Here is a 15,036-nt window from a genome sequence, read left to right on the forward strand (position 1 = left end):
GGTGCGTGTAAGCAGTGCGGGAAGCTGCGACAGTACAGTGGTGTACGGTGAAGCGCAGCGAAGCCTGTGCGTCGGTGTGGTTATCCAGCGGGGATCGGCGTCGATGTATCGACGGTGTTGTGATCGGCCCCCATGTCTGGGCGCCGCTTGGACGCGTGGAATGGTTCCGGCTTCGCAGCGCGTCCTGAGACGTCCGGAATCGGCAACAACACAGCAGTAGTACTGCGAATTCCTTGGAGTCGTCGGCTCGTCTTGCCAAAAAGCCCTTTGGGCACGCACGACCGACAGATTACCGGGGGGGGGGGCTGTTCGCTGTCTGGGCTGCCTAGAAGGAGTGGTCATTGCTTGGGTCGTCAACATTCAGCGGACAATGAGCCGAGCGCTTTGTATTCATCTTCGGGGACATTCCTCACGTTCCATGGCGCCTTTCCCGAGCGATGTTTCCTCGAGGAGTCATCTCGGCGCGTCCGACTCCCCGTTCTCGCACTGTGCCAGTGGTGTCGTGTATTGTGTGTGTTACACCCTCGCCGGGCAGCGAACTGGGCGGGCCTCTCCTCCCTTCCTGGGTTGGGAAGGAGGCGGTGTGACTTTCTCTCTTCGGGGGCATAAAAACGCGAGCGCAAGACGCTCGGAGAGAGAGCTTCCTTCCATCATCTAGTATGATGCTTACTCCATGTAACACGCTACCTTCAACATCATGTAAAATAGTGTAAATAAATCGTTCAAGTTATCAGCTCCGGCTCCTCGGCCCGTCTTCGCCCTGACCCTTGGATGGCTCAAGGCCCGACAAATTCCCCCAGTCACAACAGGGATGGCAGCGGTGAGATGATCTGCGCAGGAATTCGACTCCGGCTTGGTGAGTGCACGACCTTTTCTCCTTGAGAGTTGCCAGGCTTAAATTAGTTCTTCCTGGTAACAAGAGTGTTGGAAGCCTGTTCACGGGAACCTTGCTTCAACGCTTTCCCTTGAGAAACTTGTCGGCAGAAAAGTAGCAGCCATGGCTTGGAGAAAGTTGCACAGATCGGACCTAGACGTGATATGCGGGGAATTCGGGATTGATTGCGGGAAACATCTTAAAAAGGCGGAAGTCATCAGGGCTATGGAGGCAAGCAGAGATGACGAGGAGATCGTGGAGTTGTGGGAGGATATAAAAAAAAAAGGGAAGATCAGGAGCGCGAGCGCCATAAAGAAGAGCAGGAACGCGTGCGCGAGCGCGAGCGCAAGCACGAACTGGATAAGAAGCGCCTAGACTTAGAAATAGCTCGGGCAACTACCTCAGGAGGCGCAACACTCAATGCTCCAGTAAGCAAGGCACCAAAAATAAAAGACCTCCTGAATCCTTTTAAGATGGGAGAGGATATCGGGTTATTTTTGGTCAATTTTGAGAGAAGTTGCGAAGGCAAGTTTGAGCGTGAGTTATGGGCACAAATGCTCTTGACCGTGCTTCCATGCGAGGCAGCGGATGTACTGGCTCGTTTGCCGCGAGATGAGGCGAATGACTACGATATTGTAAAGCGTGCGCTACTAAAGAGGTATCGGCTGTCTGCTGAAGCTTTCCGACGACGTTTCAGAAATAGTAGCAAACGTAGCAGTGAATCATTTGCCGATTTTGCATACAGTCTGAGGTGCAATCTCACCGAGTGGCTTAAGGGCGAGGGAGCTTGTGGAGACCATGACAAGGTAGTCGAGTTGATTTGCACGGAGCAATTCCTGAACGTTCTAAGTGACGAAGCACGCTTATGGGTATTAGATCAGCCCGGGGAAAAGAATTTGGAGCGTACCGCAGAACTGGCTGAAGAGTACACCATGAGGCGTGAGGAAATAAGAGAGCGCAACAAACCCGCAAAGAAACCATACCGTGAGAATTCTAAGCAGTCTGAGCGCAACAGTTATGCCCCTATTGCACCAGGAGGGACGAATGAAAAAGACACGCACGGGGAATCGACCATGAGTGGACGCGCTGGCAAAGAGAAAGAACAGGATAAGAATCGCGACAGAGCATTTGAGGCAAAGAAACCCATTGTGTGCTATCGATGTAATGAACCGGGGCACTTAGCAGTGGGTTGCCGTAAGGAAAAACTCGTTTTCTCCCTTTTTAACCATACTGATGAGAACATGAGGTTACTTGAACCGTACTTAAGAGAGATGACTGTCAATGGGCAAAATTGCCGGGTTCTACGCGATTCTGCGGCCACTATGGATGTAATACACCCATCTTACGTGCCCGCGGATGGGTTCACCGGAGACTGCGCGTGGATCAGACAGGTAGCGCAGGAAGACAGTGTGTGTCTGCCAGTGGCCAAAGTCCTCATCAAGGGTCCCTTCGGAGAACTGGAAACAGAGGCTGCCGTGTCACAAAGTTTGCCGAAGCAGTACGGTTACCTTTTTTCTAACCACTCGGAGGACCTGTTAAGAAAGAAAGGTCTGAGCTTTGGAGAACACACTGTACATGCTCTAACGCGGTCTAAGGCAAAGGAGATCGCAAAGGAGCTCGGCAGTTCCCAAAATAGAGAGGCACAGGCCCCCGACGAAACAAGGGCAGACGCGAATCAGGAGAACGTCCCGAGCGATGGCGAAAGCAGCTTTAAGAGTTCCAGTGAGGCCAGCGAGGAAGTTAACCTTCTTTCCGTGCTACCTTGCATGGGCGGGTTCTTGGAGCTATCGAAAGTAAGCCCGGAGGTTATCGCTGCGGAACAGGCCGAGGATAAAACGCTGCAAAAGTTGAGCGATATGGTGGAGGAGGGGTTGGCGCGGAAGAACGTCTTTTTGCACCGCCGCGCCGGAATTTTGTACCGTCAGTACAAAGACTCGAAGGGGGTGCACTATGATCAATTAGTGGTTCCACAGAAATACCGAGCCAAAGTACTGGAGCTGTGTCACGGTGGCGGGTGGTCGGGCCATCTTGGCAAAAAGAAAACGAAGACTCGTCTACTTAGGGAGTTTTATTGGCCCAATTGTTTCAAGGATACCGAGAGGTATGTGCAATCCTGCGATGTGTGCCAAAGAATAGGCAAAGCACACGACCAGCAGAAAGCGCCCTTAAAGTTGGTGCCACTCATTAGTGAACCTTTCCGCCGCCTTGTCGTGGACGTTGTGGGCCCCCTGCCTGTGACAAAGTCAGGGTACCGCTACATCTTAACCTTGATATGTCCTGCCACAAAATTCCCGGAGGCGGTTCCCTTGAAGGAGCAGTCATCTGTAGAAATAGTGGATGCTTTGCTTTCAGTGTTTTCGAGAGTAGGCTTCCCGTCAGAGTTACAGAGCGACCAGGGCAGTGTGTTTACTAGCGCACTAACTACCACATTCTTGGAGAGGTGTGGCATTAGGATAATACACAGTTCCGTCAGACATCCTCAGAGCAATTCAGTAGAAGCATGGCACTCGGTTCTCAAAAGGGTATTACGGGCATTGTGCTACGAGAATCGGAAAGATTGGGAAGCATGCTTGCCAGCCACCATGTTTGCCCTGAGGTCTGTGCCGCACGAGGCCACCGGCTTTAGTCCCGCTGAGCTAGTATATGGGAGATCTCTAAGGACCCCACTTCGCATGCTGCGAGAATCTTGGGAAGGGAGGGGTGAGGATCCCACTGTGATCGAGTATGTGTTGGGCTTACTCGGGCGACTTCAGACCTGTAGAGAACTCGTTGAGGCGAACATGACAATGGCGCAGCTTAAAGCAAAACGTCTGTACGATAAGAACGCACGTCAACGTTCGTTTTCAGAAGGAGATCAGGTGATGCTTTTAGCATCATCTAAAGCGAACAAGCTCGCGGTTCAGTGGGAGGGCCCTGCGAAGGTTATGCAGAAGTTGTCGGACACCAATTATGTGGTCAAACTACCGGGAAGGCGGAAAGAGGTAAAGATTTACCATTCAAACTTGATGAAACCTTACCACCAGCGGTCAGCAGTAGTTCAACTCGCGCTTAACGTTCCGGAAGAATTAGAGACAGATTTTCCTTTTCCCGGGCAGGCTTCTGATTCTCAGTCCCTCGACATCTTGCTAGACACGGTCACCAGTAACTCGAATTTGAATGCAGAACAGAAAAGAGAACTGGAGAACCTACTGCGCGAGTTTGAGGGAGTTTTCGTCGACCGGCCAGGAAGAACCGATTTAGTTGAGCACGACATTGAACTAACTTCTAATGAACCCATTCTTTCACGGCCTTATCGCGTGTCACCCAGGCAAAGGGAAATTCTCGCACGCGAGATTCAAAGAATGTTGGAAATTGGTGTCATCGTCCCGTCGGAGAGTGAGTACACCTCCCCTCTAATACTGGTGGAAGCACCCGGGAAGGAACCGAGACCCTGCATCGATTATCGGAAACTGAATGCCGTCACGCGAGACCAGCTGTACCCTATTCCCAACGTAGAGGAGAGAGTGGAAACTGTTAGCAGGGCTCAGTACGTCTCCACGCTAGACCTCACACGCGGCTACTGGCAGGTGCCTATGACCGAACGAGCCAGTAAATACGCAGCGTTTATCTCCCCCTTGGGCACTTTCCGACCCCTGGTCATGAGTTTTGGGCTCAAAAACGCGCCCTTTTGCTTTTCACGGCTCATGGATCGTGTGCTGGCGGGAGCAGAGAACTACGCTGTTCCTTATCTAGATGATATTGCAGTGTTTTCGGACAGCTGGGAAAAACACCTGAGCCACTTGCGGGACGTCTTGACGCGCTTAAGGAACGCGGGCCTCACTGTTAAAGCAGAAAAGTGTCAATTGGGACAGGCGGAAGTAGAGTATCTGGGGCACATTGTTGGGCGAGGATGCCGGCGGCCCCACGAGGTAAAACTTGCCGCCATCGAGAACTATCCCCGACCTGTCACTAAAACTGATATCAGGGCCTTTCTAGGCCTCACTGGATATTACCAACACTATATCCCCAAATATTCACAGATCGCCAGTCCTCTGACCGACAGTTTAAGGAAGGGAGAGCCCGTTAAAGTCCAGTGGGACGAGTTAAGGGAAAGTTCGTTCCAGGCTTTGAAAGCAGCACTGACGTCTCAACCGATTTTACGAGCTCCGGATTATAACCGACCTTTTGTACTTCAGTGCGACGCTAGTGAAAGGGGTCTTGGGGCTGTTCTGAGTCAGCGAGATGAAAGTAGAGAGGAGCACCCCGTGCTTTTCATTAGTCGTAAGCTTTCCACACGTGAGGAGGCTTATAGCACCTCAGAGAAAGAGTGTGCATGCTTAGTGTGGGCTATTTACAAGCTTCGGTGCTACTTGGCCGGCTCGCCCTTTCTTGTCGAGACAGATCACTGTCCCTTGTCATGGCTTCGGAATATGTCGCCTAAAAATGGCCGCCTACTGAGATGGAGTTTGGCACTGCAAGAACATAATTTTGAGATCCGCTACAAAAAGGGGCGGGATAATGGAAATGCTGATGCTCTCAGCCGAGGCTTCCTGTGATAAGGAGCAAGCGCAATCCGATTGAGTTACGACAGCCCGGGTTTTTTATTTTTGTTATGTCATTCCGTGTATCTTTTCGTTTTGGATTTTTTTTTAACCTTTACTGCATGGTGAACCTGTTACTTAGTCTGCCTGCCACGGCCAGACGATGAGAAAGGGATATAATTTGTTAGTTGAGTTTCCCGACCTTCTCACTTCTCACTCGCCATTTGCCTCAAGGCTATGCGACTTGCGGCTTGAGTGCAATTTATTTAAGGTAAATTCTTCAAAACTTTAGGAGCGTTGCCATATTGCTTTGTTTGGGGACGTTCCAGGCAACGTTCTAGTGTGGCTGCTTTTATGCCGACAACGGGCTAAGAGTTCAGTAGCCTGGCATATCTCGGGAGGGGTGGTGTACCGCCTTGTCGCTGCTTGGGTACTGTGCGGATTTGATCACTAATGTCAGTCCCAGCCTTCGACCTGCGGGGGCCCCTTTGACGGAGAGTGCTACTTACGGACCTGCTGACCCCACTTGAGCGAGAGAGAAAACCTGAGCCGCAGCCGTTCCAGAGCTGCTGCGCTGCCAGGCCTCTTCAAGGTGCAGCGTTGGGCTGCCCATCTACGAGTCCTTTTTCCCGGCGGCGGACGAGCTGTTGTGATCGGCCCCCATGTCTGGGCGCCGCTTGGACGCGTGGAATGGTTCCGGCTTCGCAGCGCGTCCTGAGACGTCCGGAATCGGCAACAACACAGCAGTAGTACTGCGAATTCCTTGGAGTCGTCGGCTCGTCTTGCCAAAAAGCCCTTTGGGCACGCACGACCGACAGATTACCGGGGGGGGGGGCTGTTCGCTGTCTGGGCTGCCTAGAAGGAGTGGTCATTGCTTGGGTCGTCAACATTCAGCGGACAATGAGCCGAGCGCTTTGTATTCATCTTCGGGGACATTCCTCACGTTCCATGGCGCCTTTCCCGAGCGATGTTTCCTCGAGGAGTCATCTCGGCGCGTCCGACTCCCCGTTCTCGCACTGTGCCAGTGGTGTCGTGTATTGTGTGTGTTACACCCTCGCCGGGCAGCGAACTGGGCGGGCCTCTCCTCCCTTCCTGGGTTGGGAAGGAGGCGGTGTGACTTTCTCTCTTCGGGGGCATAAAAACGCGAGCGCAAGACGCTCGGAGAGAGAGCTTCCTTCCATCATCTAGTATGATGCTTACTCCATGTAACACGCTACCTTCAACATCATGTAAAATAGTGTAAATAAATCGTTCAAGTTATCAGCTCCGGCTCCTCGGCCCGTCTTCGCCCTGACCCTTGGATGGCTCAAGGCCCGACAAATTCCCCCAGTCACAACAACGGCAACTAGCACTCGAGAAGCCTGCAATGTGTGTTTGTGTGCCGGTAACAGCTCGTTCGCTTGACTTTCCAGTCTCTCAGTTGGGTGCTGTGAGACATATCGGATTGACAGAGTTTTGACGCGTTACTTGAGTGACCCCAAGTACGTACGGAAACGTATGAACTACGCGCTCGGTTCTTGCTTCGCCACTAGTTAGCCCGTACGCTTCTATTTACTTGAGAGCAATGTACTGTTCGGGAGTGAAACGATGTTCGTTGTAAACAGTGGTGCTGCGTTGACGTTCCAAGACTTGTGAACAAGCTGTGCTCGTGTGACCAAAAATTGAAAGACAGCGTTGATAACTGTTTTGCCCTGCAAAGTTGTGGTGGGGAAGCTTGGCGCTTTTGTTTATTAAGTCGTCACTTCTCCTTTTTGTGATAACCATAGTCCTAGCGCTGTGATGTGATCAACCAAAACTGCGAGATGCTACATTCTGTTGTGGATCGTGTTACTTTGGAAGCGCGCCTAGACTGTTCTTCGGTAACAACTTGAGAGTTCTATGTGGCAGCGAGAGCCCGTGAACGTCAAGCTTCCCTCCGGCCCCCAGACCTAGCGCTGTGATGTGATCAACCAAAGCTGCGAGATGCTACATTCTGTTGTGGATCGTGTTACTTTGGAAGCGCGCCTAGGCTGTTCTTCGGTAACAACTTGAGAGTTCTATGTGGCAGCCAGAGCCCGTGAACGTCAAGCTTCCCTTCGGCCCCCATAAAAAGCAAAGTTTTCACCGGTGCTTTGCTTTGGATGAAGTTGTAGGCCAATATCGCCTAACTACAGGTTTCCGAGTTCGCCTGGCCATCGTTTTGCACGGCACTAGAGCCTTGACAACAGCCGGTCATGGCCAGTTCTTACACTTTATCAATGGACGTGCATGCCTGGCCAGCCCTTCATTTTTTTATTTTATATATTTATTTATTGTACCCTCAGGGCATACAGCATTATAGAGGGGAGTGGGTATAGAAGACAAAAAATACAATTGAAACGTGAAAAACCAATCACATTCAGTACATGCGTACAACACTCGAGAACAACGTGTAAATGACAACGCTTACACAATATCTAAAAAAAAGAAAAAAAAGGAAGCACCGCGACAAATCAAACAAGGAATCCAAAAATCAAACAAGGAAGCACCGCGAGAAAAAAAAAATACCGTAATCATTGCTGTCATTGGCAGCTTCCAGTCTGCGGATGCCCTTTGCCTGTTGGCCGTACTTGGTTCCTCATGACACCGACGGCTACTAAATGCTGCCATCGGTGAGTTCACCTTGCAGAACTAAATTTCACCGGTACTATAAATCACGCAGTTCTATAACGTGTGCAAGTTTTTTAGCCCATCAGATGTAATGTTTCTCTATGGTAAGTTGAAGCATGAAAAATTTACTACTACTGTTATATACATACATATGTTATGGAGCAAATACATAAAAAGTTTTTTGTGATTTGATACAAGTGAGCTCTTGTTTGATTGTGAGGTAGGGCCTGTCGACTGACCACGTTTGATAGTTGGAAATTAATGTGAATTTATTTTTCAGGAGCCAGGTTGCACTTAAAAAATTTAGTTATTTTGGAAAATTAGTTCTTTAGACGATTACCACTGTGGTAGTACTATACTTCACTAGGACATATATATTGCGGTACGTAAATTTTACATGAGGCTTCAGTTTATTTCAAAGTGATTATAGCAGATTTTGGTCACTTTAACGAAGTGATAGCTTCCTCAAATAAGTATTAGAAGTGAGTGCTTTTAATGAATGTTTTTAAATATCTCGTTTTTGGCTCTTCACAGATCGCAGAGATTGGTTTGTTAAGGTCCTGTGATGCATCGGTTGCACATTCTGGCACATCAATCCTCATCATTACTTGGAGCACCTGTACAAAAATAGGAAGGACACGTTCTCCCTAACTATGCAAGCCTATGTCACTGCCGGGACTGTTATCATTCCAAGGATGTGGCGTGGAAGCATGCATGGCAGCCTCATCTGGAAGGACTGCGATCTGCTTGGTAGCTTCGAGGGCACAAAACTGCCTAACGGCGGGCTGCAAGGTTAGTTTTTCTTTAATACATACGATTACGTGAACACCACTTACTGTGCACAGCACAAATTGAAAACCCAAGCATGGTTGCTTTCAGTGGATACCTGTAATATTCTTACACATAGTTCTTACTCAACATTATAGAACTAAATTGCAAGATAATTGAGAATGTTTAAAGCTGAAAACCTGCAGCTTATGAATGAAACTCCAATAATCTGAGACTCAAAAGCTTGTGCTTTGAAACGAGCACAAATACTTTGATTCCTTATTGAGCTCTCGAACTTGTCACTCCCTCTGTGGATCAAGTGCTCTGGAAAGAAATAGCAAGTGGGGGAAAATTGCCTGGCTGTTCACAACTTGCAAGGAGAAAGACCTATTGAAGAAGCCTCAGATGACATAGAGCCAGTAACTGCATCTTTTACCTAATGTAGCTTTTTCTCTCTCTGTGCTGTTGCTTGTGTTTCAGCCGAACATGTTCACCACGATTGCATAGTGTTATATATTCTTCTACAAATTTTACCTGACCTAAGTATGCATTATTGATCTCTAAAGGTGACGTTCAGTGTGTTTCAAAGCCATGGCTTCTCATTTCTCTGCCTGTGGCTAGCCTATTTCAGCAGCAGAGCGATGCAGCTAGCACACGTGCAATCCAAGTCATGGAGCGCTCCTTTGGTGTTCTGTGCAGGACGCAGCATATCCATCCGGCAAGACACTGGTATCAACAATAATGGTGAGTGTTGGTGGCACCTGTAGGAGCCCGTTGTGTTTGTTGCGTATGATTATTTCCCCTGATGAAGTGCATTTTTGAAAGGTTTTCTTCATTTAGAATAATAGATGTCAGCAACAAGCACACTCATAATCCACAAGTTCTTTGTGTCTTCTAGACTGCCCGTTTGCTCCTATACGCAGTACGGTGAGCTGGCTATGTTAGACAGCCTTAAAGTTATGAACATTGTCTGTTGTGTTGTAATGCACTCTAACTTGTGTTTCTTAGTGAACTTAATTGTGCTCTGCTTCTCGCACCTAGGGTAAAGTCAAAATAGAAGAAACTTTATTGGCTTTTTATGTCTGGCAGAAGTTTCATGCCTTCATCTATAACATTGTAGTTTGGCTCTTGTATCATATTAAATATGTTTTCAGTCTTCACTGTTTGTGTGTGTGCGTGTTGAGGCTTGTCATTGGCTTCTGAAAATACAATATCTGTAAATATGAGCACATAATTGACAACTAAACACTCTTGCATGTAGCATGGTTGTAACAATGATCTGTATTTTTCTAAGTTCTAGCAGTAACAAGGGGTTTGGTGCTCCACGGTCATGTACAGTGTATCAAGAACAGAGCACAGAAGACCAACAAGTATAAAGGGACTGCCAGTGACTGTTCTCCTGCTCAAAGTTTACAACAGCAGAAAGAGCACATTGTGATGTCAGGAGCAGCTGCTGCTTAACTTCTTAGCAGTGCATTTTTCAGCAGTTCATTTGCTTGCATTCGAAATTATTTAAATTTTGCATGGAAGATACCTAACTATGACACTAATTTAAAGGCTGCTGTAGTGTTAGTGGGCAAATATTTTTGAGCTGAAGTTTTAACATGTGTGTTAAGTGCCTGCGTGCCTCTACATTTACATGCCAGAAATCACAGCATCCATGGTCGCCAATGGTAACTGTGTTTGCATTCTTTGTAGTACAAGAAGTAAAGCCATGGATGCAGTAATCATGTACTTAGTCGATGTAATTCTTCAGTGTACACTCATTTGTATAGCACCAATGATGCCATAAGTGTATAAGCTCTGGGAAGTGAATCTATGTGGATTATTTTATTTGGAAGGAAGAAGATCATCACTACTCCTAGTATATCTTAACAGTAGATTTTAGTGCTTGGGTATTATCCCACTGCCTGTCCGTCCTTCAGCAGTCTACTTATCTACTGTGTGAGTGTAACTTTTTAAATGTATACTTTGATCGGATAGGTTTGTTCATAATGTAATGCAAGTGACTTATCATCTATGTAGCTCTACTCAGACTAGAAATAAAAGTAGTTATTTTTATATGTATCTATAACATGCATTGAATTGTGTTTTTCTAGGTGCCTGTACAATTGTTTAGCCCTACAAAAGTGCTGGTATACACTAATATTGAATCTGGCATCTTAAAATAGCTTGTTAGTGGAAGTAAGAATGTGTTCACAACCAATATTACTATCCTCATGATGAACTGTGAAAACTGTGGAAATTTATTTACATTTTTTGAACTTTGTGAAGGCAAATGTTGTTATGTTCTTTTATTGTGGTCCCTGTTTCATGCAAATGACACATAATTACTTTGCAGTGGCATAGTATTAGTTATTTTACACATATGTGCTGAGCAACATCGCAGTTGAGGCCAGCAGCAAGACATACATGCAGTGCACTGGAGCATCACCTCACATAGTGTACAGTCTTTGCCCACCAGTAAACTCAATATTTTTCAAGCAGACTAATAGACAGCTGTATGGGAACTGTGTTGATGTGCAAACTTTGAAGTCTTCTTGAGGAGTGTTTTTCATCATTTTTGTCCAAGTGAAGTAGCTACCCAAGGCCACAACTGGTGGGAATGTGGTGGTTTCCTCTCTCCAAAGGCACTCTTACCAGCTGCCTCAATGTTAGCATGGGGTGAATTCACGAACTGGAAAAATAATTGGTCTTTGTTTTCTTGGCCGAAAGAGTCGCTTCCACCGTTGAGCCACCACGACGCGCCAGAATAGAAACTTTTAGCTAAATAAAGTTGATTCTACTTTTGAGAAGTGTTTTGGAGAAACGAAATGGCACCTATAGCTGTCAATATAAACACTGTTTGCACCAAGGAGCTTAGTAGCTTACAATTGTATTATTCATGTTTTGTCTAGAATTTACTCGCGCTGTACCAACTTTCAGCCCAAGTGTCCTTACATGCTTTGTTAGTGCGTTGTGAATGAGCCAAGCTATGTAAATAAACAGAGTGATATTGCAGACATGTACAAAATATTGATGCACAGCCCTTTTCTTTAGCATGACATTGTCAAGGGCTTTATTCTTGTGTTTTTTATAAAAACTGCTTGTCACTGGGCAGCAGCGGAAAACTATGCATCAAGCTTTTGCGAGATGGTTCGAGAAACACCGTGTTCAGACATAACAGTGCCGGTGGATTTCTCTCGTATGTCACTTTCTGTAGTATATTCAAAATGAGTGTATTAGAATTGTTGTTTTATAGTCATTCATTTTAATATTTACACCTGAGTGTATGTATGTATGTATGGGTGTGCATATGTATATGTGTGTGTGCGTGTATGTATGTATGTATGTATGTATGTATGTATGTATGTATGTATGTATGTATGTATGTATGTATGTATGTATGTATGTATGTATGTATGTATGTATGTATGTATGTATGTATGTATGTATGTATGTATGTATGTATGTATGTATGTATGTACGCACGCACGCACGCACGCACGCACGTACGTACGTACATACGTACGTACGTACGTACGTATGTATGTATGTATGTATGTATGTATGTATGTATGTATGTATGTATGTATGTATGTATGTATGTATGTATGTATGTATGTATGTATGTATGTATGTATGTATGTATGTATCTTTTAAATGAGAATCCGTTTATCATTGGTGAGTAAGTTTGGTTATGATTTGGCTGAATTTGTTTCTAGTTATTTCTCTTTTGAGCCATTATACATTTCAATTTGTTTTGTACTGCATAAAAATAAATGTAAGCTTACACAGAATATGTGTGTTCGAAGAAGTTGTTTCATTTACCAACCTGCAGTCATGGGCAAGAAATTGGGTAAAATGGAACGAACCTGCGAAGATTAGTTTGGAGCATAGCTACTCTACATGGCATATCTCATACACATTGCGTTGGTTGAATATGTCGATTTCAACCTTTCAATTTTAATCAGAATAAGCAAGCTTATCACCCGTGGTTGTATATGTGTGTGATATTTATGCATACTGTGATACCGGTTCGCGATTACAATTAAGGTCACAAACCTAGTCAAGCTGAATACACGAATTTTGTCCATGCACCTTTCATCTGCACTGGAACTGTTGTTAATAAAAAATAAACTTCAGTTTAGAAATTTATTCTAGTAACTAAAAGCAGGGTATCTCTTTATCACACAAATCAAATTGCCATTGTTCTGTTCCATTCTGGACAATAGGGGACCCTCTCAGCAGAACTCGATTAACTGCTATAGTTCAATTTAACCATTGACAGCGACATTACACTGAAGCGCGCAGCATGGCAGATAGCGAGAGAGAAGGCACAAACTAATCTCTTTTTGTGTCTGCTCTAACTGTCCATGCTCTTTGGTCTTGCTGCATGTGATGATGCCCATCAAATTAGCACGAAAGCGTATCCCTACAAAGGCAGTCAACATGGATGCAAGCAGTTAGCTCACTGCATGTGTAGATTTTCTTCAAAACACCGTGAAGACTGATTGCTGGTTGAATATGCAAACACGTGAAAAGTAATATACCAGGTATGATATTGGTATTTCAGCACTGGAAACTTTTGCGATAAAAGAGGATGGAGGATAAAATTATGAACCCTGAATTGTTTAATTTTTGAAGGAGCACAGTACAGCGCTTTTGGGTCAAAAGGGGAGTGAAAGAAGCAAGTGCGAAAGCCTACTTCTCAAAAAATTAGTACCCGCCACCACGCATAATGTCAGGCCGGGCAACCTCTTGAAAAAAAAAGTGCTAAGTGATTCTGCGAATCGAACCAAGTACCTCCTAGATTGTAGTTGAGCGCTGTAACCGCTTGTCCACTGCAGCGGTGCTTGCATTCGCCCTATTGCTGATATATCGTCATTCCTTCGAATGAAGCCAAATGCAAAAACGTCCGCTAAAACTTTGTCAAAAATAGAAAAAATAGTTAGAATGCGTTTGCTCAAGGTTACTAGAAGATAGAAACCGCCACGTGTGACTGTATAACCGTGCGCTATTTATTCTTGTACATTACTGTCATCACGTTGGGATAGCCGGCTCTAACGTAGGCTACCTTCTCATAGTTTGCCAAATATAAATAAGAAAATAAAAATATATATCGGCCTGTGACAACGCTACTCAACAATTATGAGTTCACTGTCACTAGTGTCACTTTCACTAGATGAATGCTCAGTTTGCTTCCATTATCGTTATTTAGGAAAGTTTTGGCTCATTAGCTCAACTCCCCTAATTAGCATTGATTCTCACATCTAAGGACAGTCACACTTCATCTCGCTTTCTGAGTGGCTATCGCTCCCATAGAACGCGTACTCCACTTTTTCATGCTCTCCGAGCATCTGACGCTGCTTTGTGGAGACTTTCCCTGACGTCTGCTGGGCCAGAAAATTGTCTTTGTTATCTACCAATTTCAAGCTTTTGCGAAGCCGAAACGAGAGTCACTCTCTCTCTCTCTTCATTCTTTTCGCACGTGTGATAACGTCTATCGACCTCAAGACTCGTATACACGTCCCTTGCTTTGTTTGCGCACTAAAACAACGCTGGACGAAATATTTACACCGTGTTTTGTGAAAAGCATTAGCACTGAGACACCTCCCGACGAGTCTCCCTCATTTTACGTAGACATATACCTAAGCGTAAGTGTATGCACGTTCTCACATTCCGGCTTTACAAAAACGCTGCAGTGCATGGAACCAGCAAAATTGCGCTCACAATTTCATTTGATTACTGCTGTTATTTATTTCCGCACAATTCGTCTGCAGGCACCAAAGTCGCTCATGTGTCTTGTAATAAGAATATTGTAACAAAGGCTACCTTTGACTATAGCTACAAAACACCCTTACGTTCACCACTATACCGTGCTAGATTGCACCGAATTAGTTAAGTAGCAGCGCAGCTTCAATGAAATGTAAGGTAACTGGTCGCGTTAAATAGGGGAAGACATTCGAGGCACATTTTCAAACATTGCATGCATCGATTTATGTGTGGTTTCATTTATGTGGTGCACCTGGAGTGTTGTTTACTTGTACTTGGCGAAATAGTGCATAGATTGCTCGGTGGCTTAAGGCCATCGAGCAATTATTTTTTTCAGCTACAGTCGTTGATTAAAGGCGAGTGCTTGGCTTTGCACAGCCCACCAAAACGTCTATTACAACGTACGCGGCATCGCGTAAGCGCAGTAGCAGATGCTTGCGGAACTGAAACTTAGATGCAGCAAATCATTCGCTATCATCGTATACTCTCGAT

General features: G+C 45.8%; 2 protein-coding genes and 1 long non-coding RNA gene across 3 annotated transcripts in view; all 3 read left to right on the forward strand.

The window, feature by feature from the left end:
* LOC119173547 (gonadotropin-releasing hormone receptor) overlaps positions 1-15,036 on the forward strand; it is a 310,701-nt gene that overhangs the window by 153,546 nt on the left and 142,119 nt on the right. The window lies entirely within an intron of this gene.
* Positions 192-6,657, forward strand: LOC142804237 (uncharacterized). The gene is made up of 2 exons (XM_075890964.1): positions 192-2,744; positions 4,377-6,657. Exons 1-2 carry the CDS (start codon positions 1,348-1,350, stop codon positions 5,407-5,409), a joined length of 2,430 nt encoding a protein of 809 aa, XP_075747079.1. The 5' UTR covers positions 192-1,347; the 3' UTR covers positions 5,410-6,657.
* On the forward strand, positions 7,953-9,728 carry LOC142804238 (uncharacterized). The gene is made up of 3 exons (XR_012894533.1): positions 7,953-8,024; positions 8,557-8,814; positions 9,490-9,728. It is a non-coding gene; the product is annotated as an uncharacterized LOC142804238 (long non-coding RNA).

Source organism: Rhipicephalus microplus, chromosome 3 (genome assembly GCF_043290135.1).
Source record: "Rhipicephalus microplus isolate Deutch F79 chromosome 3, USDA_Rmic, whole genome shotgun sequence".
Classification (NCBI taxonomy): domain Eukaryota; kingdom Metazoa; phylum Arthropoda; class Arachnida; order Ixodida; family Ixodidae; genus Rhipicephalus; species Rhipicephalus microplus.